We start from the raw sequence: 15,542 nt of genomic DNA on the forward strand, positions 1-15,542 counted from the left end.
CATCGACCTCACCCTCCGGCGGCGGCAGGCGGCCACCATCAGACAAAGTCAGAGACCACCTGGTGTGTGCAGAGCGGAGCATGTCGGTGCTGCTGTCTGGATATTTCTCTCAGGAGTTGGTGGAGACAAACACTGGGCTAAAATGAGACAAAATATTAGATATTCAGGCAACTTTCCAAAAAAATTTGCCCATATCATTTTCAAGCGATAACTTTGACTGCAACATGTTCACATTTGCTACGGATTAAAGGACATCAGGGAAATGACAGCATTCGCTCGCGAATTAAGTGGAGAAGGCGGGCTGAAGATTGAAAAAACAAAGTGGTTGCTCCAGGTTGGATATGTACAGCTCTTTATTTTAATAAAATCTTTTTGTTTATATACATTCCAAGTGAGATACAGTTGCATGGTGACCCCCTGTTGTCTCCATGTGTGTCCATCACTCCACTACAGTACACAGGTCTCATAAGGAGAGAAGGCAAAAACAAAAAAAAGACAATGCCAAACCAACAGAACCCAAGAAATTAAAGACATCCACATAATCAAACAGATAGTTTCACAACAGCATATTAAGACTCTTTTTTTTAAAGTTGAATTTAGTTGGATTTAATTTTGGTTTTTTGACCCGTGGGTCATACAGCGTGTTTCGTAGTGTTCGTAGAACTGGGAGGATATAAACTGGGTGATGCGAGGCACAACTCAAAGGCTTACATATATGTGCAAAAAGCTTTATTGCAGTCCTGCGGTGTGTCACCAAACTGGGGGGGGGGGGGGGGAGTGCATTGAAAGGAGTGATCAAAAACGTCTGCTGCACGTTGCAAATGTGAAACAGACTGTCAGCAGCCACAGACCTGGCCAAGATGACGACGATGATTTACAAATGCGAAGCGCTTCCTGTTTCTTTATCACAGGGCGCGTCTCTCGTCCATTAGCCTGGGTCCAGGGATTTGTGTGTGAAAAGTACTGTCTCAACTCAGTGGCGGGACGAGCGGTGCAGAGGCCGGACGGGGACGTCTCCAGTGTCACAGCGCGCAAAAAAGGAAGTGGTCACCGCCACTCAACATAATCAGTAGCACAACACACCAGACGAAGCAGCTTCACAACCAATCACAGGACGGCTGCACTGAAAAAATTCAATCAACAACCGATGAGATTCCTACACTTCCAACTGTTTTGTTTTTCATTTTGAAAAACAGGTCTGTGCAAAATTGCCTTTTTAAAGGAAATAAACATGAATGGAGTTAACAGCAAGATGGTACTTCACTTTGAGAACAGAAAAACCCCCAAAACTGATGATCAAAACATTGCTTGGACGTCTGGCCCCGCCCCCAGCGGTTGAGATGGAGCGACTCGTGGGCCACAGAGCTACAAAGGCCATGCACATTGTGTTCTGCTAGACACGGAGCAGTGAATGTGACACAGCACGTGGAGGATATGAAGGTGCTTTCAAACACTGTTAGCATCACTGTCTCAGTCATATCAGGACACACGAACGTGACACATTTTTTAGATTAATTGTGACTTGCACTTCCTGACGATATGATCATCACTGATTTTAGAAGCAAATTGAAAGCCAATAAATCTGCTTAGGAAAAAATAAAAATGTAAAAGACTGATGATAAAAACTGCCTGAGAATTTTAATGATTCTAGGTTTTCCTTAGTATCAAAATAATCCAGTGATAGTTGACTGTACATCTAAGGATACACTGCAAACAGGAAATGCTAAAAGCTAATTCGGAATATTTTTAATAGTGCCAATCTAATAAACAAAAATGCTGAAGCACCAAATTTTTTACTTATTGTATCCAGTGTGTTTGTATGGGAACAGTGTCGGACTTCTTGATCAGAGCATTGGTTGAGTGCATCGTAGGACACGAGCTCTACACGTCCTACACATGCAATTAAGCACATAAACAGTGGGGGCAGTATATGATGTGACATGATGACGGGGGAGTTTTGGCCAGAGGTATACTCGCTTTTTAGCCAAGCCTTAGCTTATACAAGACGTCACCACAGGAAAAGTGATTAGGCGACATTTTGACATTGGCAAGCATGTGCCTCTGCACTGCCTCTACTGTTCATGTGAGTATTGCATCTTATGGACACAGCTTCAATTTCTGAGGACGTGCACCATACGGACGTTGTTACACGAGGCAGCAGCAGATATTCTCTTTGTGCCCAGAGGTTATTATGCCTTAATCTGCTCCCTAGTGGACATTTTAACCCCCCAGATGCACAAATAAATTCATGAACAATGCTGCTAAAGTCACAACCGCTTGCTTACATGCATGTGTTTTTAAAACCAAGTATTATATGCACACAGTGTGGAAGAGGCTCAGAGACAACCCTGGAACAAGTCTTGTTTAGGTCCCATGTTCCTAATGATAAATATTAAATAAATGCACAAAAGACATCAACACTCACGTCAACACATGGGAATCAAAATAGTAACAAGCTGAAATGTACCACAAAACATATAAAGGACAGGGGACAGTCCATGTCTGACACTGTAAGTGTTGTGTGTCTGACAGTAACACATTTCCTCATTATTAACTGCAGTTCTAGTATTTCATAAATATTCTGTAAAACTCATTTCACAGGCAGCTTATCGCCTCTTTTAGAGGCTGCACACATTTCTTCACATGTAACAACGTGGAGCTTTCAGAGACACCAAACCCGTCTTCAAGAGGTTTAACTTAAAAATAAAAAATCTAAAAAAGAGGCGTCAAATTTGTGGAATGATGCAGGAAACAAAATGGAAACCAGATGAAAAGCACACGGAGATCACAGCCGGAAGATGAAATCAAATTTAGAGGACTTGAAGGAATGACTTGTTTTAGCATCAAGAGACTGATACATTGGGACGTTGACATTCACAGATCTGACTCTGCAGATGTTCCAGGACATTCATTACACTTTCCCTGCTGTAGACTTTTCTTTTTTTAGACATCGGGGACAAGAGTATTTTTTGTCGTTAAGATTCAAAGAAAGCGAAAAAGAAAAGACAAGTGCAAGAAAGAGTATTAAAAAACAAAGTGGAAGTAAAAACGAGGTGGAGGATTTGAGTAGTTACTGATGGTTTCCCCTGGTCTCTGGAGACCTGGACCAGTCTGCTGGGCGCATCATGTATGTGGGAATGTGTGGTACATTCTTCAGCCTCTGCCAGTGACACCTTCCAGTCAACGGCTGGGCCTCCGAGCATAGGTGGGATGGTGGACGTTAAATAAGGCCTCGTATTCCTCATCACTGTCAGACTCTGCCCCTCCAGGGCCCAGGTTCTGGTCAGAGCCGTGACGTGGAACTGGAGAGAGAAAAGGTTTAATCACTGCGGCTACAACCAGATTCGTCCCAAGGTTTAACATGGGTCTCTCTGAGGTCCACGCAGCCTTGTCAGAGTCAATGTTTCCCGGAGGCTGGAGGAGGAGTCCGTTAGTGTGATCTTCTGATGTCAGCTCAGCGCTTCAGCACCGGGCTGCCTCGCTCCTGATCTTTCTGCAATGCCTGCAGGACCTGAGAGGAACAGAGGTTACGGTTAAAAAAACAATCAAACTAAGATGTAGGAAACACGGCCAACCTAGATGTCTACAACACACAGCTTCAACATCCCACCTGTGCCCACTTCCTGTTGCGGCTGGTCATGTGAACGGCGGCTATGTTCTGGAAGAGCTGCTCAGCGGGGATGAGGTCCGGCAGGCGGGTGAGGAACTGGGCCATGTGAATGAAGTCCATGCAGGTGAGGACGTCCTGGTAGAGACGCAGCAGGCCGAGCGCCGTGCGGAACAGGAACTCCTCGCCGTCCCTGCAGAACACGTCCCACACCCGACACGCCAGGTCCAATGGCAGCGACTTGCTGTACAGCGTGAAGATCCTGGAGGATGGGGGGGACAGAGAGACGTGGTTTTGAGATGATACAAAAATAAAAGTAGAGTGCATCAAGTGCACACAAGAGTATTCACAACTAAATAAATTTCACTTCTCTGATTTTCTCTCAGGTGTGGTTAAGTCTGACCTCAAACACACTGACAACCACCACCACTCTGCAATAATTGGTTGATCAATTAGTTGATCCTTAGAAAATGTATGGGCAGCTATTTTAAAAATCATAATTATTTTGGTTATTTTTCAAATAGATAAAAAGGCGGTATCAGATTCTAAAAATGTAATAATTAGCTTTTTTTAAAAAAATATCTTCAGGGCTGTTAGTTGATGTGCTTATTGGAAATTTCACCTTGTTATCGTTTTGAAGTGTAAACAAGAAATTGTGTCTCACAATAAAAAAAAAGGTAATTGACAATAACATAATACCAAAATATTGCCCCTGCCTCTCCCTTCATAAGGCAGCTGACTGATGTGTGAGTGAGTAAAGTAGAGGTGTGAGTTTCCATCTTAGATCACTGACATTAACCTGCCTACACAAACAGCCCGTCCGGTTTTCTCAGAAACACACTTGACACTGAAAGTCTATGTGAGCACAAGAGTGGTGTTTCTAGATGACAAAACTAAGCAAGTTCCACCAGGTAGGAGAACAAAGTTCTCTCTGCACGAAGGCGGAGAAAAAATTGCCGTCTGATATTTTGGCTTCCTATATAGTTTCTGTTCTGGCTGTGAAGTGGCAAGTTGTTCAAAGAGGTTAATATTGCATCACAATATAATATTTTTTCATAAATAAGGGGGGTGGAAACAAATAATACATTTAGAAAAAAGAAGGAGTAAGACTCACCAGTCGATTAAATAAATATCGGGGGTCAAGTTGTTTTTCTTGAAATGTGCAAAGAGCTTTGGTAGATTTTCTTCAAAGAACACTTCGAATGCTCCAAAGTATGTCAACATCTGCAGAGAGGAAAGAAGGTGGTCTCATGTAGCAACGCAAACACAAACTACATCATTGTGTTCAGTTGCCAGAGTCAGAGCAAAACGAAAACTGGTCAAGACTGGTTGTGGTATAGCAGAGTGATTCCTGTGGTGTTGACATGTCAGAGATTCCAAAAAGGCCCTGTTATGAAAAATCTACTCTGAGCCTAGGTGATGAGGTTTTGGCATCAAAATGCAATAAAAGACATAGATGAGCTTGAATGTAGGGCTGCAACTATTAGTGGAAAAGATTAGCCAATCGATTACAAATTAAACAATTTTGATAGTCGATTAAATATTTCAAATCCTTTCCTCAGAAAAATATATAGTTTGAGTTCCTCATATATGATTGTGAGCCCACTTTCTGCCATTTCTATAGATAATAATCGAGATTAATTGATAAAATAACCATTAGTTACCCTGCCCCTTACCCGCCAAAAAAGTGGCGGTTTAATAGCAGCTGCGAAAAATGTATTAAAAGTTTTTCGAAATGTACTGAAAGAAACACTTTTCAACAAAATAGTGTAATAAAATATGCTCATGTATGGAGATACCCTTTGGAGCTACTCATATGACTATATTCTAGATTGTCCCGCTTTTGTCTGGAGGATCATATATTATACTGTAAGTTTTGTTATATTCTTTTGTTTAATAATTTGGTTAAAATGTTGCCTTTTTTAATGCAGTGTGCAGATACTCTCCATTTTGTATGCACTACTACTTTTCTTCATAAATAAAGTTTCACACCGTGTGTGTGTGTGTTCGTGCGTGAACTGACAAGGCTGTGGTCGACTCTGAAGAAGGCCATCTGACAGGGCTTGTTGAGCAGGTTGGCAAAAGCTATGAAGGCATCAGCTGTGTCCAGGTTCAGGATCAGCACTGCTGCGATGAACGACATTCCCTGCACCTACAACCACACAGACACACACACACACACACACACACACACACACACACACACACACACACACACACACACACACACACACACACACACACACACACACACACACACACACACACACACACACACACACACACACACACACACACACACACACACACACACACACACACACACACATAAAAACAATGTTAAAATGGTCTCACTGTGAGCATATTTGTATACAACTGTTCTCTGAAGGTGACGGCAGAGAAAGGCACTGGCAGAAAATGAACACCTGCTAAAGGGGTATTCTGCACCATGCGCTCATTGTCACTTTCTCTACATAATACAATTCAAAACCCTAATTTACAACCATAAGTAGTTCAGCTTCAGTCCGAAAACATCAGCTGGAAAGAGAGAGGAAAAAAAAGAAGTGTGCACAGAGATGAATGCACAGATGGTGCACTCGAAGCAGCTCATGGGTTGGGGTCAGCGCAGGAAGTCACAGTCATTTATTGACAGCATGAGGCTGCGGTGAACAGCAGAAAGGCAAACCACAGCATCTACAAGCACAGCGTGGTTCTGATGTGCAAACATGTAAAAGTATGATGTTTAAAAACATCCTGAGGTGCATCTATCTCCATGGTCGCATTCAAATTAGAGCGCACATCAGGAGAGGGTCCTGCTCAGCAGACAGTAAACTTCCACACAATGTTATCCACTTTTATCAACTTCTCCAGGTGGTTTTCGTTGTTGAATTTGAGGTTACGTCACCAGGCTATGAGGCCATGGACTGTACACAAAAATGGACGTAGACTCCAGATTCAGAGGGAAGCCAGCGTGGAAGTGCCTAACACCTGTATTCTATCGAATAACCAGCAGGGGGCAACTCCACTGGTCGAAAAATAAGTCAGTTTCAATAGAAGTCTATGAGAAAATGACTCACTTGATTTATAACGTAATAAATATTTATCCTGAGGAGTTTATGGTTCAATCTCTAGTTTCAAGTCTTCTTCAATACAGCATGATGTTCATTTTGTTAATTATATTCTCATTTAGAGTCAAATGGACGATAACACACGGTATGTCATCGGGCGAGTATACGAAGGAGTGATTGACAGCTTGTACCGTGCAATGGTGCAGGTTGCAGGTGGGCGAGTCCTTGAGCTCAGTGAGACCCGACCCTCACTTGACCCCAGCCTCACCCTCGTCCAAATATGGTTACTTGTGGTTTTTCATAAAACTCGAGGCTTGAAAATGGCGGTTTATAAACCAATGGGCAATGTCATGGTGGGTTGTCACTCGTATTAGGGCCAAAGGTTATAACAGCCGCTACCAAGGGGTTAGGGTTAGACTCGGCCAAATCTTGGTGTTGATCCTGTTTTAATGAAATGGACATGAAAACAGTCCATTATTGTGCCTGTTACAGTCCACCTGTGTATTCTTCCTAGTAGTAAAGGCAGGTGTGTTGGCTCCATTTTGGAAAGTCCATGTTGTTGTGTAATTATTTTACTAATTTTGTGAATCAAATGTCCTCTTAGTGTCCAACTAACAGTGGGCAGACTATCTCACACAGGCATAGAGAATACCGGCTTCTCACACATCCTACACACTGAGCACCTCACACAAGACAATAATAGATGGTGGGTAGGTGATAGGACTGCATGGTGGTGTAGTGGTTAGCACTTTCTCCGCACAGCAAGAAGGTTCTGGGTTCGAACCCCGGTTCAAACCAACCAGGTGTGGAGTTCCCGTGTACACTTCCCGTGTATGCGTGGGTTCTCTCCGGGTTCTCCTGGCTTCCTCCCACAGTCCAAAGACATGCAGAATGGGATTAAGTTAATTGGAGACTCTAAATTGACTGTAGGTTTGAATGTGAGATAGGCTGGCCTCTCGCCCAATGTTAGCTGGGATTTGCTCCAGCGACCCTTAAAATGGATAAAGCGGTAGACGATGGATGGATGGGTAGGTGATACGTGGGAGGCTCAAAGTTGTGTCATTTTTAACCTTCATTATAGTACCACTTTACATAACCTCAAAGTTCGCATCGTATGATCAAGAATGGCTACTTTGGTCTGTCTACTAATGTGCAATATGTTGCCTTAAATTTGATTTTCAACATCAATACAAAACCAAAAATCACAACACAACAATCAGAGGGATTTACACAAGCATGAAAACCATAAAACACCTAAACATTTGCCCAGTCTCGACTGAAATTTACCACACGGCAACCACATGACAACACACCTTGAGCTTCAAAAGACTGTGCTGAAAGATCACAACAGAGATGTATTGCTTCTGTGAGTGTGTGCGTGTGACTTACATAGCCAACGTCTGGCCGGTAGCAAGTGTATGCTCCCAGAATGCTGTGCAGCACATCGTGATAGGGCCCGCCCTGATGATAAACAAAAGGAATAATGATGGCACATGAAAAAAAGGGCTAAAAAATACAAACAATCTCCAGAAATTAAAGAGTGAGATATGCTTTGATAAATATCAGAATCAGAATGGTAAGAATCCTGACCGTTGCTGTTTCAGACTAATTTTCCAAGAGTTAAGCTTGAGGTTTCTAAGAATGTAGAAAAAAAAATCCATATCATTGGCAACATGACCTTTGTGTGTCTTTGTGCTTTTTTTGTCAGTGTTTTCTTTGGTGAATCCTATTATTTGCTGTCTGCAATGGAAACACATTAAACAGATAAAAAGAAAGGGGCAGCCATCATGTTGGTGGCGTTGGCGGAGCTTCTCTCACTGACCTGTTGGAAGATACACAGGTGGGGGAAGGTTCTTGAGATGTCCAGCTTGATCAGTTCCAGACTCGACTCCCTATCTGAAGAACCAGCAGCTGACATGAAGACGTGGCGGCAATTTAAGAAACACGCATCAAGAAAAAGAACAATTTGATGGACAGAGTTTTTATTCTCTCTCTACCTTCGGTTTCCATCTCGGTGGCAGGTGCTGGCGTGTTCTTGCACTTCTCTTTTGCCCGGGCCAGACAGATGTTATACAGCTCTGCAGGGTCACATTACAGCACAGTCATTAAAAGACAAGGAGGGGGAAGATGGAAGCTAAAGAGACTGAGCAAAGAACATGATGACTGGACAGAAACCACTTCGGAAATGAGAGGATTCAGCTCCTTTGAGGTGATTAAAAGAAAACAGATCTCCTGCCATTTCAGACGACATTTAGTTTGTTGCAGTAAGGGGAATGTACCCGGCATGCTATTTGACCTGTGGATGCCCTCCAGTGATGAGATGCTGGATGGAAATCATGAGATTTTCTGAGACGCTGATGATGCGGAGCTCTGCACTGTGGCCTTGATCTTGTTCGGCACCCAGCGCAGGCCGATAAATATAAACTTCAGGCCATGCAGAGGCCAGTCTCATGTGAAGATGTGCTGTTATTGCAGATATCAAAAGTCTGAGATCACCGAGCACCTTAATAGGAACACCTGTACACCTGCTTAAACATGCGATGATCCAATCAGCAAATCGTGTTGCAGGCAGTGCAAAGCATTAAATCATGCAGACACAGGACAGATGCTTCAGTGTATCACATAAAAACATCAAAAAATGTGATCTCATCCTGGTTGTAGCATTAGCAGTAGCAGTAAAACGGCCTTACCTAAAGTAGAGGGACTACCTTCACTAAGCTGCTACTTATAAAAAGACAGACAACTTCAAAGGGACTGAGCTTCGTGTGAGCGTTTTTTCGTGTGTGTGTGTGTGTGTGGGGGAGCAGGGTGATAATGCGCAGCAATGTGCTCCATTTAAAAGGCTGAGTGGCGAAAAGCAGAGTGGGACAGCTAAGCAGTCAGCGAGCGAGTGCTTATCTGCAATTAGCCTGGAGCGCGATGAGGAGCACGGACACTGAGACTGCATAGGGGCTACCTGTGTGACATTCGATGTTCCTTTAGAAAGAGGGAAATAAGCGTGTGTGTGTGTAATCTCAAGCCAGACTCAGAGAAATCCTTCAAAGCCTGCTTGTTTCCTCTCATACTACTCACTGGACCATGCTCCTTCTTTAATATACACACTCCTTCTATCTATCTCACTGCCACTTATTCAATTACAAAAGCTGAGACAACCTGCTACACCCATTTGTGTGTGTGTGTGTGTGTGTGTGTGTGTGTGTGTGCGCGTGCATGCGTTCGGCCTTTTCAAACTACTGTGAATTAAACAATGAGGTTGATGCTGATGATCTGAGGAGCAAATAAGTAACAAATCAGCACATGACGAGTACACCTGACATCTTCCGGTACCATCTCTTCTCATTTTCTCATTCGCTCCGAGATGCACATTCACTGCCATGTACCATGCGTTATGTTGAGGTCATTGCCCACAGCCAGGCTCCACACTTTGCCTCTGACACTGGGGGGGATGCCTTGCCACCAGAGGTCTCTCACTCGTCGTGACGTACACCTGGCAGAGGGTTACATGTTGGGAAGAAAGTTGAGTGTGTTTCACAGAGGATACAAGCATTTATTGATCAAAGTCTCAACGTGGACAGCATTTGAGGTAAAACTAATCCTGTTGTCAAACCTCTTTATTACCACCTCTAATTCAATGCGCTGCTCCATTTGTCATTGTCAAAAGCCATGTCATTACGGCTATGCCAAGAGCAAGAAACAATCAAATTTAGAAAAACATCCGGGTTGGGGTCGAATTAACGCAAGTATCAAGTCTCCCTATGGATGTTGAGCCTTTTTAGAGATTAAAACACTAATTGACTTTTAAAAAGATAATTAAGCAAGATGGCCTACAGCAACATCTGACAACTTTTGTCCCGTTTGGTAATCAAGTACTAATCTTAGTTTCAGGTCTTAAACTCGTGGGAGTGGCAAATTTTGGATAACAAAGTATGACTCTTATGTATAATGAGAGGTCTAACAAAAGGTATGAAATTGTGGCGATTTCAAAGAATGAACATGTGGAAGTTATGCTTGTAAAACAGGTTGCGCGTTCTTAATCTCACGATTAGTCATTCTGTCAGCTCACAAAATGGTGACATCACAATAACAGACAAACCGACATTTAATATAGAACATTATTAAATATAAAGAATATGTTGGCCACCAGATGACTTAACAGATGACTGTGATATACACTGACCATGTTATACATTTTATGCACTGGAATATTTCATGTATCAAACTAAAAGCCTGGACATTTAGGGCTAACAGTATGCCAACATATACATAACTGGAGAGTTCATCAGCACATATTGTTAGGCACTGTGAGGGCTGCACTGGGTAATTAATAGTTAATAATTGTTGAGTCAGTGTAGGAACTTGACTGGATTTAATCTGACATGAAGTGAACGTTGCAGTTTTTCAACTTTTAGTTTCCAGAACAGACTCAGTCACTTCTTTAAAAAAAAATAATAAGAGACAAGATTCAAGATATTCACTGTCACATTGGATGGAAGTAAAATCGTATAACAAAACGAGAGAGTGATGCATCAATGAATACCACTTCAGATCATGTGAATATTTTGCAAACAGCACTGAGTTGGGGTAATGTGCCAAAAGATACTCTTTCATTCTTTTATGTGTGCATAACATCAAGTGGCTCTTCTTTGTTTAAAGCACTGGACTGTTAAAAGTTTGATCAGAGATTATACAGAGAAGGGATTAATCAGTAAAAAGATTTAAAGCAAGTGTTTTCTGGGGAATAACCATGAACATGGACATTGTTATACGTCTGAGCTCTGTGAGAGTGATTGAACTCACAGTGTGCTCCAGTTTGGTAAGATCTCCTGGTTCCAGGTCTGGGCGGCTGTGCCAATGCTCTCCTCCAGCTTACACCGATCCTCCAGCTGCTTCTTCCTCCTCTGAGCCTCCTTCAGCTCTACAGACAGAAGGGTGAAGAGAGGTGGTCAGACACAATAAGAGAGAGGAACTGAAACAGAGATGCCAAACTTTAAAGGAAGGTGGAGGAAAAAAATTAACTCCAGATATCGTGAATCATGTTCCTGATACTTTGCTTTTGTAGCTGTGGTGAATTCCAGTGCTCCAGGGATGACCTTATATCTTGGAAAAAAGACAGTGAGTCAACCTTGATTCTTTTTTTGTCAAAAGTCATCACCTCTCTTCTTGGCCTGGGCCACCATCTCTTCATACTGCTGTCTGTGTTTCTGTGCCTCCTCAGCTGGCTTGGCAGGCAGATTCCTGTAACACACATACATGCACGTAAGGAAATGGGTTAGCAGCTATGAGTTTCTCTGAGCTTAACTTGCATTAATGTCTGAGTGCTTCTGTGGCACGAAGAGAGGAAAACGCACACAGAGAAACAGGCCAGCAGCCATTTCCTGACTTTGTTCTAGTAACGTGCTTGTGTTTATGAAGAGAGCTATAGTGAAGTTGCACATCCTCCAGTTATCATACAATGTGTTGGACCCATTTAGTGAACATTTTATCATGCCACCCTCTTTAAGATGTAATGTGGTGGTAGATGCTACAATGAGGTTACATCTCAAGTACAGTATATGTGACGCCATATTTTGGCCTTTAATATCTGACCAACTTGTCGTTTTACAACACGACATGTCGGTCATGTTGTCGTGAATCAAACCAGAATCAAAGTTCATTAATCACCTAAGAAACAACAGATGATGAACCAGTCTCACCTCGAGGTCTAGAGCACATGGAAATTAAATATCTATATTCTCAGACAACTGGTCAAACTGTGCTGATAAAGATCATGTATGAGAGAAAGCCCTGGAAAAAGGCGCTTTCAGAATGTCTCAGTGTTCTCCGCAACCTATGTCAGCTAATGAAGGTCATGTGAAACAGTTATAAGCCCCTGATACATTTTAGTATGAGGACCTTGAGTTGAGATCATTTTAAAACATGCTCATATAAATCTAGGTAGTATTAAGGGATTTTAATATTAGTTGTTACCGAAAATATGATCCACTTTTATTCTTTGTATTAAATATTGCATCAGCTGGGGTTGCTGTGATCTTAGTGAGTGTTTCTGCTTCAGCATACTGAACCTCATACCTGTGTCATGTATAAATGACCTTTGATTCCAGTGCTTGTTTCTTCAAAGGCTTATCTGGCCATAATAAAAAACTACAAATACACATCAATGGAACACTCTGCCAAGCTAAAAACATACAGTACGTTCACTTTTCTAGATGACTGTTACCAGTAGAGGGCGATACTAACAAAGGAAAATATATGGAAGGTTGCATGTAGCAAAAAAGCCTGGGCAGCAGCTGAAATCACAGTTTTGCTTGTCATGGTGATAAAATCAACTTCCTAGAAACACGGGAAGTCTAGCTAAATCAGGACCGTTTTATTCACCACGTGGTAGAGGGTACCACTGAATGCAAGAGGATGCACAGCATATGTCTGTCTCTTTGTTGACAAAAAGCAAAATCGCCCAAAAGCAGGGTAATGGAGCCAGGGTGAGGGAAGGCCATTATACTTTCAGCAGCACCTTCTCTCGCTTTCTGTAAGAAGATCGGGGGGAAATGCTGGGAGCGGGAACAACACTGAACAGAGTCTAATGATCCAGCAGAGGAAGGAGGGCTGATAAAGAAGGAATGTGGGGGAAGATATAAACACAATGGCCTTATTTTCTGATGAGCAAACCTAACTGGCAGCTAGAGAGAATGATAAAATGTGGGATAGTTTAACAACCCAACGATCGATGGTGTGTGTGTGTGTGTGTGTGTGTGTGTGTGTGTGTGTGTGTGTGTGTGTGTGTGTGTGTGTTTACATACGCAGGTCTGTCCTCCAGTATAAGTGCGGTTGTGGAGAGCGGCTCAAAGTCCAGGTTTTTCCTCACACTCTGCCTGGGTGACGTTGGGTTGCCGGGTCCAGCTCTGCCACTCTTCGTTTCATATTCCTGACAACGGAGACGGAGGATTTGGTCAAATAAACAAAAAACTAAAACTTGATTACAACAATGTCACAAGTAAACCAACTCGCTGCCGGGGTCCATTTCATTTGGGTTACACTTAGTTTCACTTTGTAGTGACATGTACACAGAATCCACAAACACACATAGTGAAGTGAACTGAAGAATATTGGTGGATTTGTTTTCCTATATTGCATATCAAACTACTAACAACAAGGGATGCGGCTCCACACACAGCCAGGGAATTCAACACAGTGGTTATAGATGATATCCAATTCAGTGTGTTAGGACACTTGACAACCTTGTGACAACGTTCTTATGGCCTCTGAGCATTTGTCAGCTGGTGTCTAATGAACATGTGGTTTCTGCTCCACCCATGGGAGTGTGATACAGGCCTATAGAAAGGGGGGGACCATGTGACGGTCAGGCTGTTAGAGCTAAGGCCACAGAGCACTGCCTCACAAGGTGCGTGTGTGTGTGTGCGTGTGTGTGGGTGTGTGTGCATTAAAGTTTAAACCCAGAAATTAGAATTAGGGCGCGGTTAGTGCACAAATAGTTAAGGGAAGACCTTTGGAGAAGATCTCTGGAAGATGCTACATAGTCTTACTGGTTAATTAAGAAGCTACTGTAAATAGGGCAAGTGCAATATGAGCATGCACACGCACACACACACAATGTGTGTCCTCCAGTGTGTTGGGCTAGTTAATAATGCAGGCCCAGCTCTGCAAGCAATCAGCTTAACACTGTGCTACCACAGGGACATTCACATTGATCAGCATAGGCCACAATACAGGCAGGGAATCTATTTCGTGTGTGTGTGTGTGTGTCTGTGTGCGTGCGTGCGTGCGTGCGTGCGTGCGTGCGTGCGTGCGTGCGTGCGTGCGCCATTAGTGATCCAGCACATGTTATTAATCTGTCTTTGTGACGCTGTCTGTTGTGCCAGAGCCTGGTCTCCATTGGCCCGGAGGGACAAATAAAGGTAATTGAATCTGGCAAATTCTTTGCTTGAGGAAGGGGAAGAGACCTCAAAGTCAAGGGAAAGAAGAGAAGTAATTAAAAGACATAAAGCTTCCATGAATTACTTACAATAGCCATAACCTTTATGTACGGAGGACAAAGTTAGTCCTTTGCAAGATCATTACAAAATGTCATATATAATGTAAAAAAAAAGAAAAAGAACAAAGAGTGTGCAGCCATGCTAGCTGGCCTTTGAGGTTGTACTTTGGAGCTAAATGCTAATGTCAGCAGGCTAAAATACTCACAATGACAATATTAACTTGTTGATATTTGGCAGGTAATGTTGACTATGTTCTTCAACTTAGTTTAAGGGGCCAGTTTGACATTTTGGGAAATTTATTTACTTTCCTTCCGACATCTGCCTGTTAAATATGAAGCAATGACTACAGCAGAGATTCTCAACCACTGGTGCCGCGGCCCACAAGATTTGTCGATCGTTTCTGTCGGTTAAGATGCGAAATAAAAATATTATCTAGATTATCTAAATAACTGAAATTGGAGGCAAAAATTGTGTGTGAACCTTAACTGTCACTATTATTCATTTATTACATGAACAAACTATATGTGTGCATAACTACAGTAGTCACAGTAGGTCACGGGTGAATTGAGAACTGTGATGATGATTGCAATGGACTACTAAATTGACTGTTCACATCCGTTTGTTGCCCCATCAGATTTGTTTTTAGAAATGTTACTGCCTTCCCAAATCTAAGCTATCAATTAATTTGTGCAAATGTTATTATAACCAATACTCAAGATGGCTAAAACTATCAACAAAAGCTTTAAGTACTTAACTGTGTTAATGACTATACTTAATACTTCTTCCATCCAACAGTCAAATCAAATAAATAAATAAAAATAAAGTATAATAAGGTATAGGAAAAAAATAGTTTCTCAAAACACTTTTATATAACTG

At 42.3% G+C, this 15,542-nt stretch overlaps 1 protein-coding gene across 6 annotated transcripts in view; it reads right to left on the reverse strand.

Annotated features, from left to right (window-relative positions):
* Positions 1 to 335: 335 nt before the first annotated feature.
* tbc1d14 (TBC1 domain family, member 14) overlaps positions 336 to 15,542 on the reverse strand; it is a 36,365-nt gene continuing 21,158 nt past the window's right edge. For 4 of the 6 annotated variants that reach the window (XM_035627088.2, XM_035627090.2, XM_035627091.2 and 1 more), the window contains 11 exons: positions 13,473 to 13,597; positions 11,828 to 11,910; positions 11,473 to 11,590; positions 10,056 to 10,162; positions 8,673 to 8,753; positions 8,498 to 8,586; positions 8,065 to 8,136; positions 5,631 to 5,759; positions 4,722 to 4,831; positions 3,611 to 3,869; positions 336 to 3,511 (listed from right to left, as the gene is read on the reverse strand). In XM_035627088.2, the coding sequence (XP_035482981.1) occupies positions 3,455 to 3,511; positions 3,611 to 3,869; positions 4,722 to 4,831; positions 5,631 to 5,759; positions 8,065 to 8,136; positions 8,498 to 8,586; positions 8,673 to 8,753; positions 10,056 to 10,162; positions 11,473 to 11,590; positions 11,828 to 11,910; positions 13,473 to 13,597 (1,230 nt within the window). In that variant the 3' untranslated portion in view covers positions 336 to 3,454. Of the gene's footprint in view, positions 3,512 to 3,610; positions 3,870 to 4,721; positions 4,832 to 5,630; positions 5,760 to 8,064; positions 8,137 to 8,497; positions 8,587 to 8,672; positions 8,754 to 10,055; positions 10,163 to 11,472; positions 11,591 to 11,827; positions 11,911 to 12,642; positions 12,714 to 13,472; positions 13,598 to 15,542 lie in introns of those variants that run through there. The other 2 variants (XM_035627089.2, XM_035627093.2) reach the window with 2 other exon arrangements.

The sequence above is a fragment of the Scophthalmus maximus genome, chromosome 2 (genome assembly GCF_022379125.1).
Source record: "Scophthalmus maximus strain ysfricsl-2021 chromosome 2, ASM2237912v1, whole genome shotgun sequence".
In the NCBI taxonomy this organism is placed as follows: domain Eukaryota; kingdom Metazoa; phylum Chordata; class Actinopteri; order Pleuronectiformes; family Scophthalmidae; genus Scophthalmus; species Scophthalmus maximus.